The following is a 13,684-nucleotide window of genomic DNA, read 5'->3' on the forward strand; positions in this document are numbered from 1 at the left end:
TCTCTATATATCTATCCATCTGTCTCTCTATATCTATCTATCCATCTGCCTATGTATCTATCCATCCATCTGTCTGTCTATCTATCTATCTATCTATCTATCTATCTATCTATCTATCTATCTATCTATCCGTCTGTCTGTCTATCTATCTATCCATCTGTCTATCTGTCTGTCCGTCTATCTATCTATCTATCTATCTATCTATCTATCTATCTATCTATCCATCCATCCATCCATCCATCTATCTATCTATCTATCTATCTATCTATCTATCTATCTATCTATCTATCCATCTGTCTATCTATCTGTCCGTCTATCTATCTATCTATCTATCTATCTATCTATCTATCTATCTAAAGCTTGAGGACAGAGGGCGGGCTGAATCTCAGCTGCTGTTTGGAGGTGGAAGAGAGCAAATCATGTCAGCAGCCACATCACAGAAGCTGGGGTGTGGGGCAGGAGCAGGTGGGGTAAGGGGTTGGGGAGTCACTCTGTGGAAAAATAGGGAGAAAGCCCAGAGTATCCGGAACAGCACAAGTATCTGAAAGAAGGAAAAAGTTATAAAGAAGAAAAAGAAGGACTTGGGCTTTTCTACGTGAGAGGAGCATGAGCAGGCCGTGACTCCTGGAATAGTCGCCTTGCCTAACTTCAGAGCATAAGCCGGATACACAGTCAGATATCACACTGTCCCGCTCTTGTGTGAAGGTGAAACTGTCGATATCAGCCACACTGGGAACAGGGGGGCTGCTATCAGAGCGTAGGGAGCTTAGGAGGGCTGGGAAAGGTGGTTATAGTGACAGCAAGCTCCAAGCTGTCTCGACTGGCTAGGAGAAAGGATTTCCCATGTCTGTACCATGAGATGCCACGTTGGAGGAGAAAGACATCTCTAGCCCATTTTAAATATTGCACTGTGTGTATATGTATCGAGACATCTCAAAGTACCTCATTCCCGTGAGTGACAGCTGTTTCTCCTACTCTATTGACTAAAAGCAGGTTTGAGCCCATGTTACTCTGTGCCTCAGGCTTCCCTAGAACTTGTCGTCCCCCTGCCTTAGCTTCCGAAGCGCCGTGACATAGCAGGTACCACCACACCTGCCCTGGAGTGTTATTTAATAACTAATACAAATAATAAAGATCGTCACTCCCCATGTGCTTGGTCTTAAGAGCCTGGAATTTGCCAAATTCCAGTTCAGTCCTGTTAGGAAACTAAAATTGACTTTTTTTTCTGTTGTTGGTTTATGCACAGTTTATTTCAATCTCTTTTTTAAAAAAATATTTATTTACATTTCAGCCATTCTTCCCCATCCCCTGTCCCTCCTCCCACAGTTCCTCATCCCATTCTTCCTTCCCCTTGCCTTGAAGAGGGTGCCCCCCACCAATTGACCTTCTTAGGGAGCTACTGCAGCCATGAGTCCTGTGAGCATTTTAAGATGGAGTTAGGCTCACCTTTGCAGGGATGTCAAGTCCCCGACATGCTCTCCAGCAGAGCCCTGTTTTGCAAGGTTCCCAGTCTTTTTTTTTTTTTTTTTTTTAAGGTAGCTCCCAGCCTTATTGCATTTCTTTCAAATTGCTTCAGAAGAAAATGCAATTGAGAACTTATCTTGGGGTAGAAATACTGTCTTTGCCTCTTCCTGTAAGCGGCCAGAGGTGACCTGTCAAGATGGTTCGCTACTCTCTTGACCCAGAAAACCCTACAAAATCATGCAAACCAAGAGGTTCGAATCTTCATGTTCACTTTAAGAACACCTGGGGAACTGCCTGGGGCCATCAAGGGTCTACATATCCTCAAAGCTACTTAGTATCTGAAGGATGTCACTAAAGAAGCAATGTGTGCCATTCCGGAGGTGTAATGGTGGAGTCCGTAGGTGCGCCCAGACCAAACAGTGGGGCTGGACACAGGGACGGTGGCCGAAGAAGAGTGCTGGATTTTTGCTGCACATGCATAAAAATGCAGAGAGTAACGCTGAACTCGAGGCTTTAGACGTAGACTCTCTAGTCATTGAACACATCCAGGTGAGCAAGGCACCTAAGATGCGCCGACGAACCTCCAGAACCTCACGGCTGGATTAACCCATACCTGAGCTCCCCCTGCCACACTGAGATGATCCTCACTGAGAACGAACAGATCGTTCCAAAGCCAGAAGAGGAGGTTGCACAGAAGGAAAGATATCCCAGAAGAAATGAAGAAACAAAAAACTCATGGCACGGGAATAAATTCAACATAAAATAAATGCAGATAAAGTTAAAAAAGAAAAAGAAAGAAAGAAAGAAAGGAGGGAGGAAGGAAGGAAGGAAGGAAGGAAAGAAAAAGAAAGAAAGAAGGAAAGAAAGAGAGAGAGAGAGAGAGAGAGAGAGAGAGAGAGAGAGAGAAAGAGAGAAAGAAAGAAAAAGAAAAGAGAAAAGAAATACTGTCTTCCTGCTTTCAAGGGAACTGCCCGTGATATCAGGAGCTTAGGCTGGGCAGGACAAAGAGAGGAAAGCGGGTCACTTCCTATTTCACAGGAGCCACGGATTCGCCCTTCTTTCCCCGTTCCAAGCTTTTGACTTCACTGAGTCAAAACTGAGCGCTTTCAAGCAAAGGAAAGCAGAGCCTGCCATTTCCTTCAGAGTCAGAGTCCAGCTCAGGAAGGACGAGGGGAGGCGGGAGGGGACTCGTGTTCAGATGACTAAGCACGGATCTGACCTGGAAAGGACCCGTGTCCTTTCTGCAGAAGGGAGGGAGGCCAATTAGGGGCATGTATGAACAAATGACATTACCTCACTAAGAGAAAGGGGAAATCTCCCTCTGTGCTAACAATGAACTCCAGAGAAAACGTGTTAATTAATCTATGAAGAATTTGCCAACCCGGTGAGCTGCCTCCCTGCCCTGAGCTCCCAAGCTTCTGTCTTTAGAACTTGACCTCTGACCCAGTGCCGCTGGACCCTGAGGAAGTCAGGTGGGTGCCGGTCAGCTGAGGGGACATCGCAGGAGCGGGCCAATTTTCTTCTGGAGTCTCCTTTCTGTCACGCAGCTTGTACACAGAGATAAAGTCTCCTTGTTTTATTTAATTTGTTATTGTGTATGTGCCCGTGCCATGGTGTGCGTGTGGAGGTCAGATGTCATCTTCCATCACGTGGGCTCCAGAGATTGCCCGGTATCCTCAACCACTGAGCCATCTCGATGGCCCTGGGATGAGTTGGGAAGAAAGAAAATGATAAAGATGCGTTGTGTTGCCTTTGTAGGAGGTAAATGTTAAGGCTGTAAAGTAATACACAGATCATGACCATTATGGGATGGCTCCAGAGAGGATGCAGCCCAGCGCCAGTATTTTTGCCCCTCAGGGAAGGACAAACTCCCTGGAGGCTCTTCTTAGCTGGCTCTCCCCACGGTTCTCTCAGAGTTCTGGTGGGTCTACAGTCTCACTTGTTGCTACTGGTATCTCGGAGTTGCTAGCCCTGGATTGCTTCATTATTCCATTGCTGTGGTTCGAGCCCTAAAGCATGCACTTTGCCAGTCTTTGTTCCAAAGGAAGTCAGCCCCCTGTAGCAGAACCATCAGGAGCAGCCTCTGTCTCAGAGCACAGCTTCTCCCCAGTGCCTGGGAGCAGAGACAGGGCACCTTTTCCCGAGTGGCACCTTCCTGGGAGAGGGCTGAGGTCAGTCCCTGGTCTGTTTGTGACCTAAGCCCTAAGGGAGCTTGCCTGAGGATGGTGGAGACCTCAGGACTTAGCCCAACGCCTGGGAGGTGTGGATGGGTTAGGGAGTGAGTCCTGGTCTCTCAGCCATGACCATCCAATGTAGGGTTTCTGTGGCACAGAGCAACATGGGTTTCCAGTTGCTTGCCCTTAATAGGATGAAACTAGAGCCCCCCAATGGGACCTGGGCAAGAGGGAACCTCTGTCTTCCTGGTCGCAGCTGCCCAGGGTGCGGTTCCAGTCACAGGAAGCTGGGAGGAGCGCGTTAGTGCCCCATGCCACAGGCTGACCCTGTTTGGACTGAGAGCAGTAGGCTTTTTTTCTTGGAAATGTTTTTCCATTTACCGCGCACCCTCAGGGCAATTTCCAGCGGCTTTTAAGTGATGTTTTGTGGTTTTGTGTAGTCTTCAACAGTCACACAAACAGTTGCTTCAGAAGCAGCGAGTGCGGGGAGCTTCTTAAAAGGCCCCTAAAGCAGGACCTACGCCAGTCTGGGGAGCCCTGTGCTGCTGACCCTAAGCTACTTACTGCAGACGGAACGTGATAAGCTCCTGTGGGTGAACTTGGCGTGTGTGTGTGTGTGTGTGTGTGTGTGTGTGTGTGTGTGTGTGAGAGAGAGAGAGAGAGACAGAGACAGAGACAGAGATAGAGACAGAGACAGAGAGAGAGGGAGGGAGGGAGGGAGAGAGGCTGTGCACATGTGCATGATTGCAACAGTGCCTGAACTCAGCATAGCTAAAGGTTAATATATGTATATGATGTATAAGTATATGATGTATAAGTATATGATGTATATGCATATGATGTACGTGTGTATGTATATGATGTATAAATATATGATGTATATGTATATGATATGCATATATATGTATATATATCAGTGTTTTTCCTACTTGTATGTCTATACACCACGTTTATGCCTGGTGCCCATGGATGTCAGCAGATGGAGTTACAGCTGGTTGTGAGCCACCTTGTAGATGCTAGGAACCAAAAAACACAGGACCCCTGGAAGAGCACGTATCTATCTCTCTAGCCCTGTTTGGTTTTCAAGATAGGCTTTCATTCTGTGGGTCTGGCTGGCCTTGAACTCACACATATCTGTTTGCCTCTGCCTGGGTCAAAGGTGTATACCACCATGTTTGTATCATCATCACCACCAGCACCATCATCATCATCACCATCATGCTTGGCAGGTTCTCTGCTGTGTTACCACTTCAGGCTCAACCGTAGTGAATCCTTCACTTACCATGTACTCTTGAAGTCCATGCAGACCTGTGGCCATGTTTTCTACCAGTTTTTCATTCCTTTCATGTCTAGTGCTTGGGCATCAGGCACTAAATCTGGTGGTACTCACCCCACAGAGGAGCTCCTGGACTAGTGGTTCTTCCCCAACCTCTCCCGCTCCATTCTACTGATCACCAAGCTTTGTTGTATGCCAGACTCTGGGAAGAGAGACAGTCTGACTTCAGTTGCTGATTGCAAGGAAAGCAGCTAGAAAATAAAAAGACCGGTCCACCGGGCCTCTACCCTTCCCTATCCTGACCACCTCAGCATCACCTCAGGTCTCAGGAGCTCAAGGCAAGGAAGTCTGAGACAGAGACCATGGCAGGGCAATAGAGGCCCTGGGACAGCGTGGCCGGTCCCGGGCACGTGGCACATAGCTGCTCCTGGTTCATTCTCTCGGCCTCTGTGTTCTTGTCTGTTATCCACTGCCATGACTGCTCCACCTTCTCGCCAGCCACGTGAGCAGACACTGCACACCCAGTACAGCCAAGAACAGCCCGGTATCGCAGGGAATTTGATCACACGTGAACCCCAAGATTGGGAACTGGAAAAACCTGTTTCTTGTTGTGGTGTGGCTCAGCCCTAGCACACACCTTTCACGCAAGAGCTTCCTGTAAACAAGAGTTAAATAAAGTCAACGACAGGTCAAGAGGTGAAGCAAGCAACCAGCTGACAGGGAGTGGACATAGGAGAGAACCCAGGAAAGGGAAGGAAGGGGAGCTTTCTCCTCTCTAGGATGTCGGTGGAGTAAGAAGGGCAGCTGGGTGCTTTCTCTGCTTCTCTGTGCTAGCAGGCTTTCACCACAGCCTCTGGCTCCTGAGCCTTTATTGGTAAATCAAACGTTTGGGTTTTTGTTTTAAATACGACAGCCCAGCTCAGGGAGTCACACCAAGAGAGAACACAGGAAAGAGACAACACACTGGCTTCTGGAACATGCCTGAGGAGAGAGCAGGGCTTCTCCGAACATCAAGTTGTGTCATCTCTGAGGGACTCATTTTCTGTTCCCAGACTTCCCCTGGCCAAGCCCCAGCTGGTCCTTTGTGGGGCCATGTGCTGCCTCTGCCCAGGTCTCTTCAACATTGGACACCTAAAACGATGGATCCCACAGCTCCACCTCAGTTACTGAGGATCCTGAACGTCATGGCACATCCTTGTGGTCCCAGCTACTCAGGAGGTAGGCGCATAACACAAGTTTGGAACCGTGAGCCCACAAGTTTGGAACCAATTGGATAACATAGTTAGATGATGAGATGAACTTTTGGAGGCGTCCTGTGGATTCACATCTTCAGTGTTAGCCGTGGGGTGACCTTCGACAGCACCCGAGAGCCCTGCATGGCTCCTGTCTGGGCTTCTAGGAGCCCAGTAGCAGTTTCAGAAAAACAAACAAACAAACAAACAAACAAACAAACAAACAAACAAACAAACAAAAAGAGTCTCTGAAGGTGACAAGGAAGAGACTTGTCACCGTGGCATGCACACACGTGGAAGGTGAGCAGTCACTGAAAAGTGAGATTCTCCATTAGTGGCCACGGGAGGACAGGGGCAGAGCAGCAACCCTGGGTGTGTGAGCTGACAGCTGGGTAGAATCTGTACCTGAGAGTGGAACAGGCATCAGGCAGCCCTTTCCTCCACGTGGTCTCTGCAGCAAGGATTCAGCAGTGGGGGATGGGCCCCTGATTGTTGTCCATCCCGGATCTTTGAAGATACTTTGCTTCTTCACACACACACACACACACACACACACACACACACACACACACACACACCAAAACCACCAAAAACAAACAAACAAACAAACAAACCCCAACAACTTAAGAGGAGAAAGGGGTTAGCTCACAATTCTAGGCTGCCGCCCTCCATACCAGGAAAGGCAGGATGGCAGAGACTTGAAACATCCAGTCACATCTGCAGCCAAAGAGCTGAGAAACAAGGCATGCACATTGTGAGTGCTTCCATTGTACGAGTGGCTGCTGCTGTCTAGAGCTGCCTTGGCCCACACAGCTCAGTGCTTGAGCTGACTGCATCTGTCCCGGCTCTGAGGGTGATGGGTGCTTCCCACTGAGTTTAGAATTGTCCTCTCTTGGGGAGAGCACTGACTGCTCTCCTGAAGGTCCGGAGTTCAAATCCCAGCAACCACATGGTGGCTCACAACCATCTGTAATGAGATCTGACGCCCTCTTCTGGTGTGTCTGAAGACAGCTACAGTGTACTTAGATATAATAAATAAATCTTTAGGCCAGAGCGAGCAGAGGTACTAAATTCAATACCCAACAACCACCTGAAGGTTCACAACCATCTGTACAGCTACAGTGTACTCATATACATAAAATAAATAAGTCTTTAAAAAAATTTGCCCTCTCTTGTCTCTCAAGCGCTCTCACATCCCTGCAGTTGGTACTTGATCCAGGGCATGGTGTAGCCACCATGTGAAGACAGTTATTAGGAAATGTGGTCCTCTGCCCTGGCTGGTTTGGGTGGGATTTGGGGAGCATTTGTTACAGCTATCATCACCCCGCTAGGGTGACTGGTTGTCATGGTTCACTAGGGCAAGGGTCTTTTCTACAGCCCAGGTTCTCAAGTGTTGAGTCTGGGGTGTGGGGGGTATTCACCCCGATCCTTACCTCGTTCTGCCTGCTCAGGCTTGAGCAGCGAGACCCACAAGGACGTTGCTGTCACATTGCAATAACAGCCCTGGGCTCTAAATCTCATTTTCCTTAAATCCATTTCCCTAAGAAATATTAGAGCTTTCACCCCTTCCATTTTATAAGACAGGGTGAATAATGCCATTCATTCGAAATCCCTCTTTTCAGTCACTTTTAATATTCTTTTAAAAGAAGGAAAGGGAAAGACTATTGGGACCAAGAACCTTGCACTCTTGGACCAAACCCAAAGGTGGACATTTATTTCAGCAAAACTCATTCAAGGTCTTGAAAGTCAAGTGTGCGATGTAAGATGCACCTTGTCAGCCAGGACAATGCCCTTTTTCTGCATTTGGACAGCTGGCGGTGTTGTGACAGGCAGATGTGTTTGCTCTTCTAGGAATGTGACCCTAGAGAGATGAAGGCGAATGAGCTGCTGGTGGGGCCTCCTGGCTCTCTAGAGCCCGCCAGGATGGCTCTGGAAAGACCCTCCATCACACCTCATCACACTGTGGCTCTTCCTGAGACTGTCCACGGGAACCAGACTGCAGGCTCCTGCCTTTGTCGTCGTTGTTGTCTAGTCAGTACAAGGGGTTCTGCCAATGCTGCTGTTAGCTCAGCTGTCAGCCCCCCCCCCCCAATCCAGTCTCAGGAGGTGTCTGGATGTCATGCTGGGCACTCTCCTGTGAGAGGGATCCATCAACACTTTCAAATTCTGGCCCTCATCACTGTCATGGAGGCAACACCATCTGCTCCTCACAAAGGGGATTTTGCCAGAGCTCCACACAGGGCTCTCTTCCTCTCATTGGCTCTTCATCCTATCAAGGTCCTTGAGAAATGGGGATAAGAACTAGCTTAGTTAGGGCTGGAGAGATGGCTCAGCGGGTAAGAGCACTGAGTGCTCTTCGGAAGGTCCTGAGTTCAAATCCCAGCAACCACATGGTGGCTCACAACCATCCGTAATGATGCCCCCTTCTGGTGTGTCTGAAGACAGCTACAATGTACTTTAGGTAAAGTAATAAATAAATCTTTGGTTCTCCTGGGGCTGAACAAAGTAAGCAGGGTCTATCAGAGTGAGCAGGGCCAATTCCCAACAACCACATGATGGCTCACAACCATATGTACAGCTACTGTGTATGTACAGCTACAGTGTACTCATATACATAAATTAAAAAAATTTTAAAAAGAACTAGCTTAGTAAATTTTACTCAGTTATTCATCCAATAAACGTTCCTTCTACCTGAATAATTCCTTGGATCTTTTTTTTTTTTTTAATTTGAACAGCTTCTGGTTGTTTCATTTGAAGTGTTTTTTTTTTTTTAATTTATTTTGGATACTATTTCTTTGTCTTATTTTTTTTCCGACTTTGGGCCATTGCACATGCTGGCCAAGGGCTGACCTCTGAGCTATAGTCCTGGGCTGTGATGGTCACTGTTGTCAGTGTGACAGAGTTTAAAGTCATCTCAAAGGTGGGCCACTGAGAATGTCCCTGGGGGATCATCTCGATTGTGTAAGTCAAGGCAGGAAGATCCATCCACTGAGGGCGGCACCATTCCCTAGACAGGGGATCCTAGGCCTTTTCAATTGGAGAAAGCCAGTTGAGCAGAAGTGAGTCTGCATCGACTGCTCTCTTTTTCTGGTTGTGGCCATCATGTGACCATGCACTAAAGCTCCTGCCGCCTTTACCCCCCCCCCCCCATGGTGGGACTGAGCTACAATAAGCTCTTTCTCCCTTGAGTTGTGATTGTCAGAGTGTTTTCCCACATCAAGAAAAAGAAATTAAGACACTGTCTCTTCTCTTGCTGTGCTTGGAGTAACGACCTACTGCATCAGAACTGCCAAATGAAAAACTGACCCTGGGCGAACAGTCCCAGTTGTCAGCCGACAGTGTGCTGCATGCTGCGCAGAGGGCCCAGGTTTTTTGTTTTTGTTTTTTGAGAGCAGAACTCGTTGAAGCATCCCTCTTTCTCCTTTCAAGGCTTGAGCACAACATATCAGCAACATCACATCTTTGTTCCCTAGAACCCTACACAACTCTACCTGTTCTAATCTGGTTCCTCTCTGTGGCCTTGTGAGACACTCCCGGGATGGGCATGGCATGGTGAGAGGGAGATGGTAGGGTGGACAAAGGTGGCCCTACGTGTGGTGGCTCATGGTGCTGCAGACCCAGGCTCCTCCTCTCCTCTTGTTCTACCACATATGGCTTTGTTTGTCAGCCAGGTCAGCTCTGAGCCCAAGGTGACTGCCGGAGTTTCCGCCTTTACATATGTATTCTAAATTAGAAGAAAGGAGGAAACCATTTCAAATACTTTAACAATTTTAAATTCGCTCGCTCGCTCGCTCTCGCTCTGTGTGTGTGTGTGTGTTGCACATGTGCAGGTGCCATGGAGACCAGAGGTGTCAGGGTCAGACCTCCCTGGAATTAAGAGTCCTAGGTGACTGTGAGCTACGGGTCATGAGTACTGAGAATAATCCTCCCCGACGTGGCGAGGGGCCCTGGAATCTAGTCTCACCCTCTCTGAAAGGATGAGACTGCTAGGTTCTGCTAGGTTCTGGATAAGGAAGGAGTCAAAAGGCTGAGACGCAATGTTACAGTACTCTGAGCAAGTGGCAGATAGCTGTTAGCTGGATGGACATTCACTGCAGCAGAGTAGCCAAGGGACAAGGTGGTCCTGTGACAGGAGTCTGGCTAGACACTGGCAGCTGGATGGCTTAAAGAAGTTTAAGTGGCATCGAAATTTATTACTAGCATTCTCGATCATAGAGAAATATTCAAATTGTGTCAAAAGACAGAGCCACAGCTGGCTGGTGCAGCCATTGACTACTTCAGAACCCAAAGATGTACCAGGTCAAAAAGAAAAGAAACACAAGACTTCATGTTCAGTCTGCACGGTCAAGGTGAGGTCTGCTGAGAGTCTCTCAGAGATTCAGCAGCCATGTAACCCAGCTGAGTCACTAGGTGGGTAAACACAGTGTGGCCATCTGCCAGGGGACCCTTCTTTATGGATTACTATGGAGGGACCCCCCGCCCCAAGCATTTGGCTCTCAGTGGGGTTTGAAGCAGAGGACAAGAAGGTTGTGCGTTGCTGTTTCTTCCCTCAGAATGAGAAGCGAGGCTTGGGATGGTGAGTCCTGTCCCTTACATGAAGCAAGTGTCACTGTGAGGCCACGGGCAGCACCCATGTCTGGTGGCATCGATGCCAGTTTCTAATCAACGTAGTTTCTAAAAGTTCTGCTGAGATCACATGCCTTGACTCACTCTCCCGTGTAGTTCTGAGCATGAATCGTCTACACACAAATGGGCAGAGGCAGGTTCCCCAGATAAAATTCGAGGCTCTAAGAACAAATGTCATTCAAGGTCAAAACAATCCAAGGAAAAACTTAAAAATTATAATCAAAGTAAGGGGGAATAGATGCAAATCTGTTTTTTACAAAATTTGCTCAATTGAAATAGCAGGACCCCAAAGCTAACTACATCTGGCTTTGGAAAGTGGCCTTTTGGGGGCCCCCTCTGGTGAAGTAGCTTGGGAGGCCAAAGTTTCTGGGAGAATCTCAAGATGTGGGGCTCAGCCTCACAGTTTTTCCCAGATGCCCAAGTCTTCCTCCAAGCGGGGACAGGGACATCTAGCCAGCTTTACGTCTAAGGATGAAGCCAGGCAGAACAAGTGGCTTGCTCTCATCACAGATGTGTGGTGCTGGCTTGGGGAAAAGGCTGCCTTGCGTCAGGCAGGACCTGTCCGGGGCCAGCTCCCCTCGCTCCTACAGCTCCTTTCAAGGCTGTGGTGGCTGGCCTGGGGTGCGTAGGTGGGAGGGGCAGTGAGTGGGAGGAGCGTGGGACAGGAAGTCCAGCGCAGGGAACAGTACTATGCTTCCGTTCCCTTACAGGGCGCATGAAGAATTTCCTCTTAACTGAGCCAGCATCCTGGAGGCCAAGGTCAAGGTAAGTGTGTCTCTAGGACACTTGTGGCTGCAGGGAGCAGCCTGGGGCGTACCTCATTTGTTGGCAGAGCTAGGTGTTGGGGGTTACAGTGGCTTAGGGGGAATAGTGACTTTAAAAAGGCCCAGTGCCCCAGTATGTCCTGCAGGTGGTCACAGGCACACAGACCTGTTGTCGTCAGCCTGATGGTGTACAGCACAACCCAGGGATAGCAGGCAGCTGAGCCTGCAGTTGGTGTGGCCATCCCCAGGCACAGCCGCTCTGTGCCAGCGTCACAACGCCTTTTCCCAGCCTGTTTAGTGAAGGAGACTTGAATGATTAACTGAAGAAGGGTCAAGGTGCCAGGTTAGCCTAGTGGTTCTCACCCTTCCTAATGCTGTGACCCTTTAACACGGTTCATCATGTTCTGGTGACCCCCAACCATAACATTATTTCATTGCTACCTCATAACTGTAATTTTGCTGTCATGAATCGTAATGTAAATGTCTGACATGCAGGACATGTGGTATGCAACCCCCGTGAAAGGGTGGGTCAACCCTGGGCTGAGAACCATCGCTCTAGTGTCTTAACCTAAAGCCGACTCAGAATTCAACCCCATGCACATGGAGAGTGACAAGACTGCAGCCAGCGGCCTCTAGTGGCCACGAGTTCCACATCAGCTAAGGACCAGCTGGCTATCTTGCTACAGAGGAAACTCAGATCCTCTCACAAGGCAAGGCACACACAAGGCAAGGGACGAGGAAAGACATGGCTCTCATGACATCTATGGGCTATGGTACACCAACAAGTTAAGCCCTTAGATGTGACACACCTGTCCTAAAACATTTTCTTTTGAATGTGTATTTATTAAGTTCTAAAACTGTGAATGACTTATTTCAAAAATTCAAACTAAAGGAAAACCAGGAAGGTAGAAATTTGGTGGGCTGTGGTTCTGACAGTCGAGTGTTGGCTTCACCTGGGCCGCCACTTTATGTCTTTTACGCCATGAAAATGTCTTTTCAAAGCCGTGTTGTCAGCCCACGGGGAGTTCAGACAGGAGTCATCATCATTCTCTTCCAGTTTCTGGAAATAAACACGCCTTACTCAGGACAGCACTTCAGCTTCCCTCATATAGACTGAGGGAAGAATCCGGGTCACTTCCTGCCACCCCAGCACGCCCCTGCCAGTAGTGGGACCACCACGGTCTAACACTGGAGACAGCCTTGGAGAGCTGGAAGGCCTTCCCCAGCACTGTGTGGATGGATGGTAGAGGGCCCGGCCCGTGGGGGAGGCACGGGATGCACGGTGTGCCCAGCTCGGCTGTCCCTGCCACCCAATGGCTACCTTGAGCTCCTCCTGTCTTCTGTGGTAGAACAGCATCAGCTGCTTGTGTTCTTCACTGCTGATGACGGGCTCCCGGGCTGGGGCACCCTGCCCTCTCTGCAAAGGCAAGAGCAGAGTCAACTGGGCACCGAGACATTCTCTTTGCAGGGATATCAGAGAGTAACAGGGTTATTCTATAGTTGCCTCTGCTAACAGCTAAGATGGCGGTCTGCTAAGCCACTGTGGGGTCGGGCATGGGCATGGGTATGGCTGGCGCCCTGGACTTGTAGTGGACACCATCTATATCACGGTCCAGCGCAGACAGGACGATACTCAGAGTCATAACTTAGGAAACAGAAATCTCCAAGCCTTGTTCCCCAAAGTACGCAGTAATGGTTCAGGAGTGTGCCCTAGACACCTTGGGTGAATGGATCCCCTTGCCTCCCACCCTTTTTTGCACACAACAGCAGCAGCCTGAAAAGCCTTATAACCCGGGTGGGCTGCATTGTCAATATGAGGACATTTCTGTGTGTAGACCTGCTTTTTAGGTCGAAACAACATAGAAAGGAAATTTCTACTTTAAACTGGGCTAAAGTCCACACAGGGTCATAGGACACAGGGTAAGGTCCACGCGGGGTCAGAGGACACAGGGTAAGGTCCACGCAGGGTCATAGGACAGAGGGTAAGGTCCACACGGGGTCAGAGGACACAGGGTAAGGTCCACGCAGGGTCATAGGACACAGGGTAAGGTCCACGCGGGGTCAGAGGACACAGGGTAAGGTCCACGCGGGGTCAGAGGACACAGGGTAAGGTCCACGCGGGGTCAGAGGACACAGGGTAAAGTCCAC

General features: G+C 49.0%; 1 protein-coding gene across 1 annotated transcript in view; it reads right to left on the bottom strand.

The window, feature by feature from the left end:
- Positions 1 to 12,349: 12,349 nt before the first annotated feature.
- The window catches only part of Cfap298 (cilia and flagella associated protein 298), a 9,930-nt gene continuing 8,595 nt past the window's right edge, over positions 12,350 to 13,684 (bottom strand). The window contains exons 6-7 of the mRNA XM_021184982.1: positions 12,858 to 12,953; positions 12,350 to 12,596 (exon numbers count right to left, since the gene is read on the bottom strand). Of these exons, the coding sequence (XP_021040641.1) occupies positions 12,486 to 12,596; positions 12,858 to 12,953 (207 nt within the window). The 3' untranslated portion in view covers positions 12,350 to 12,485. The remainder of the gene's footprint in view (positions 12,597 to 12,857; positions 12,954 to 13,684) is intronic.

Source organism: Mus caroli, chromosome 16 (assembly GCF_900094665.2).
Source record: "Mus caroli chromosome 16, CAROLI_EIJ_v1.1, whole genome shotgun sequence".
NCBI classification, from domain to species: domain Eukaryota; kingdom Metazoa; phylum Chordata; class Mammalia; order Rodentia; family Muridae; genus Mus; species Mus caroli.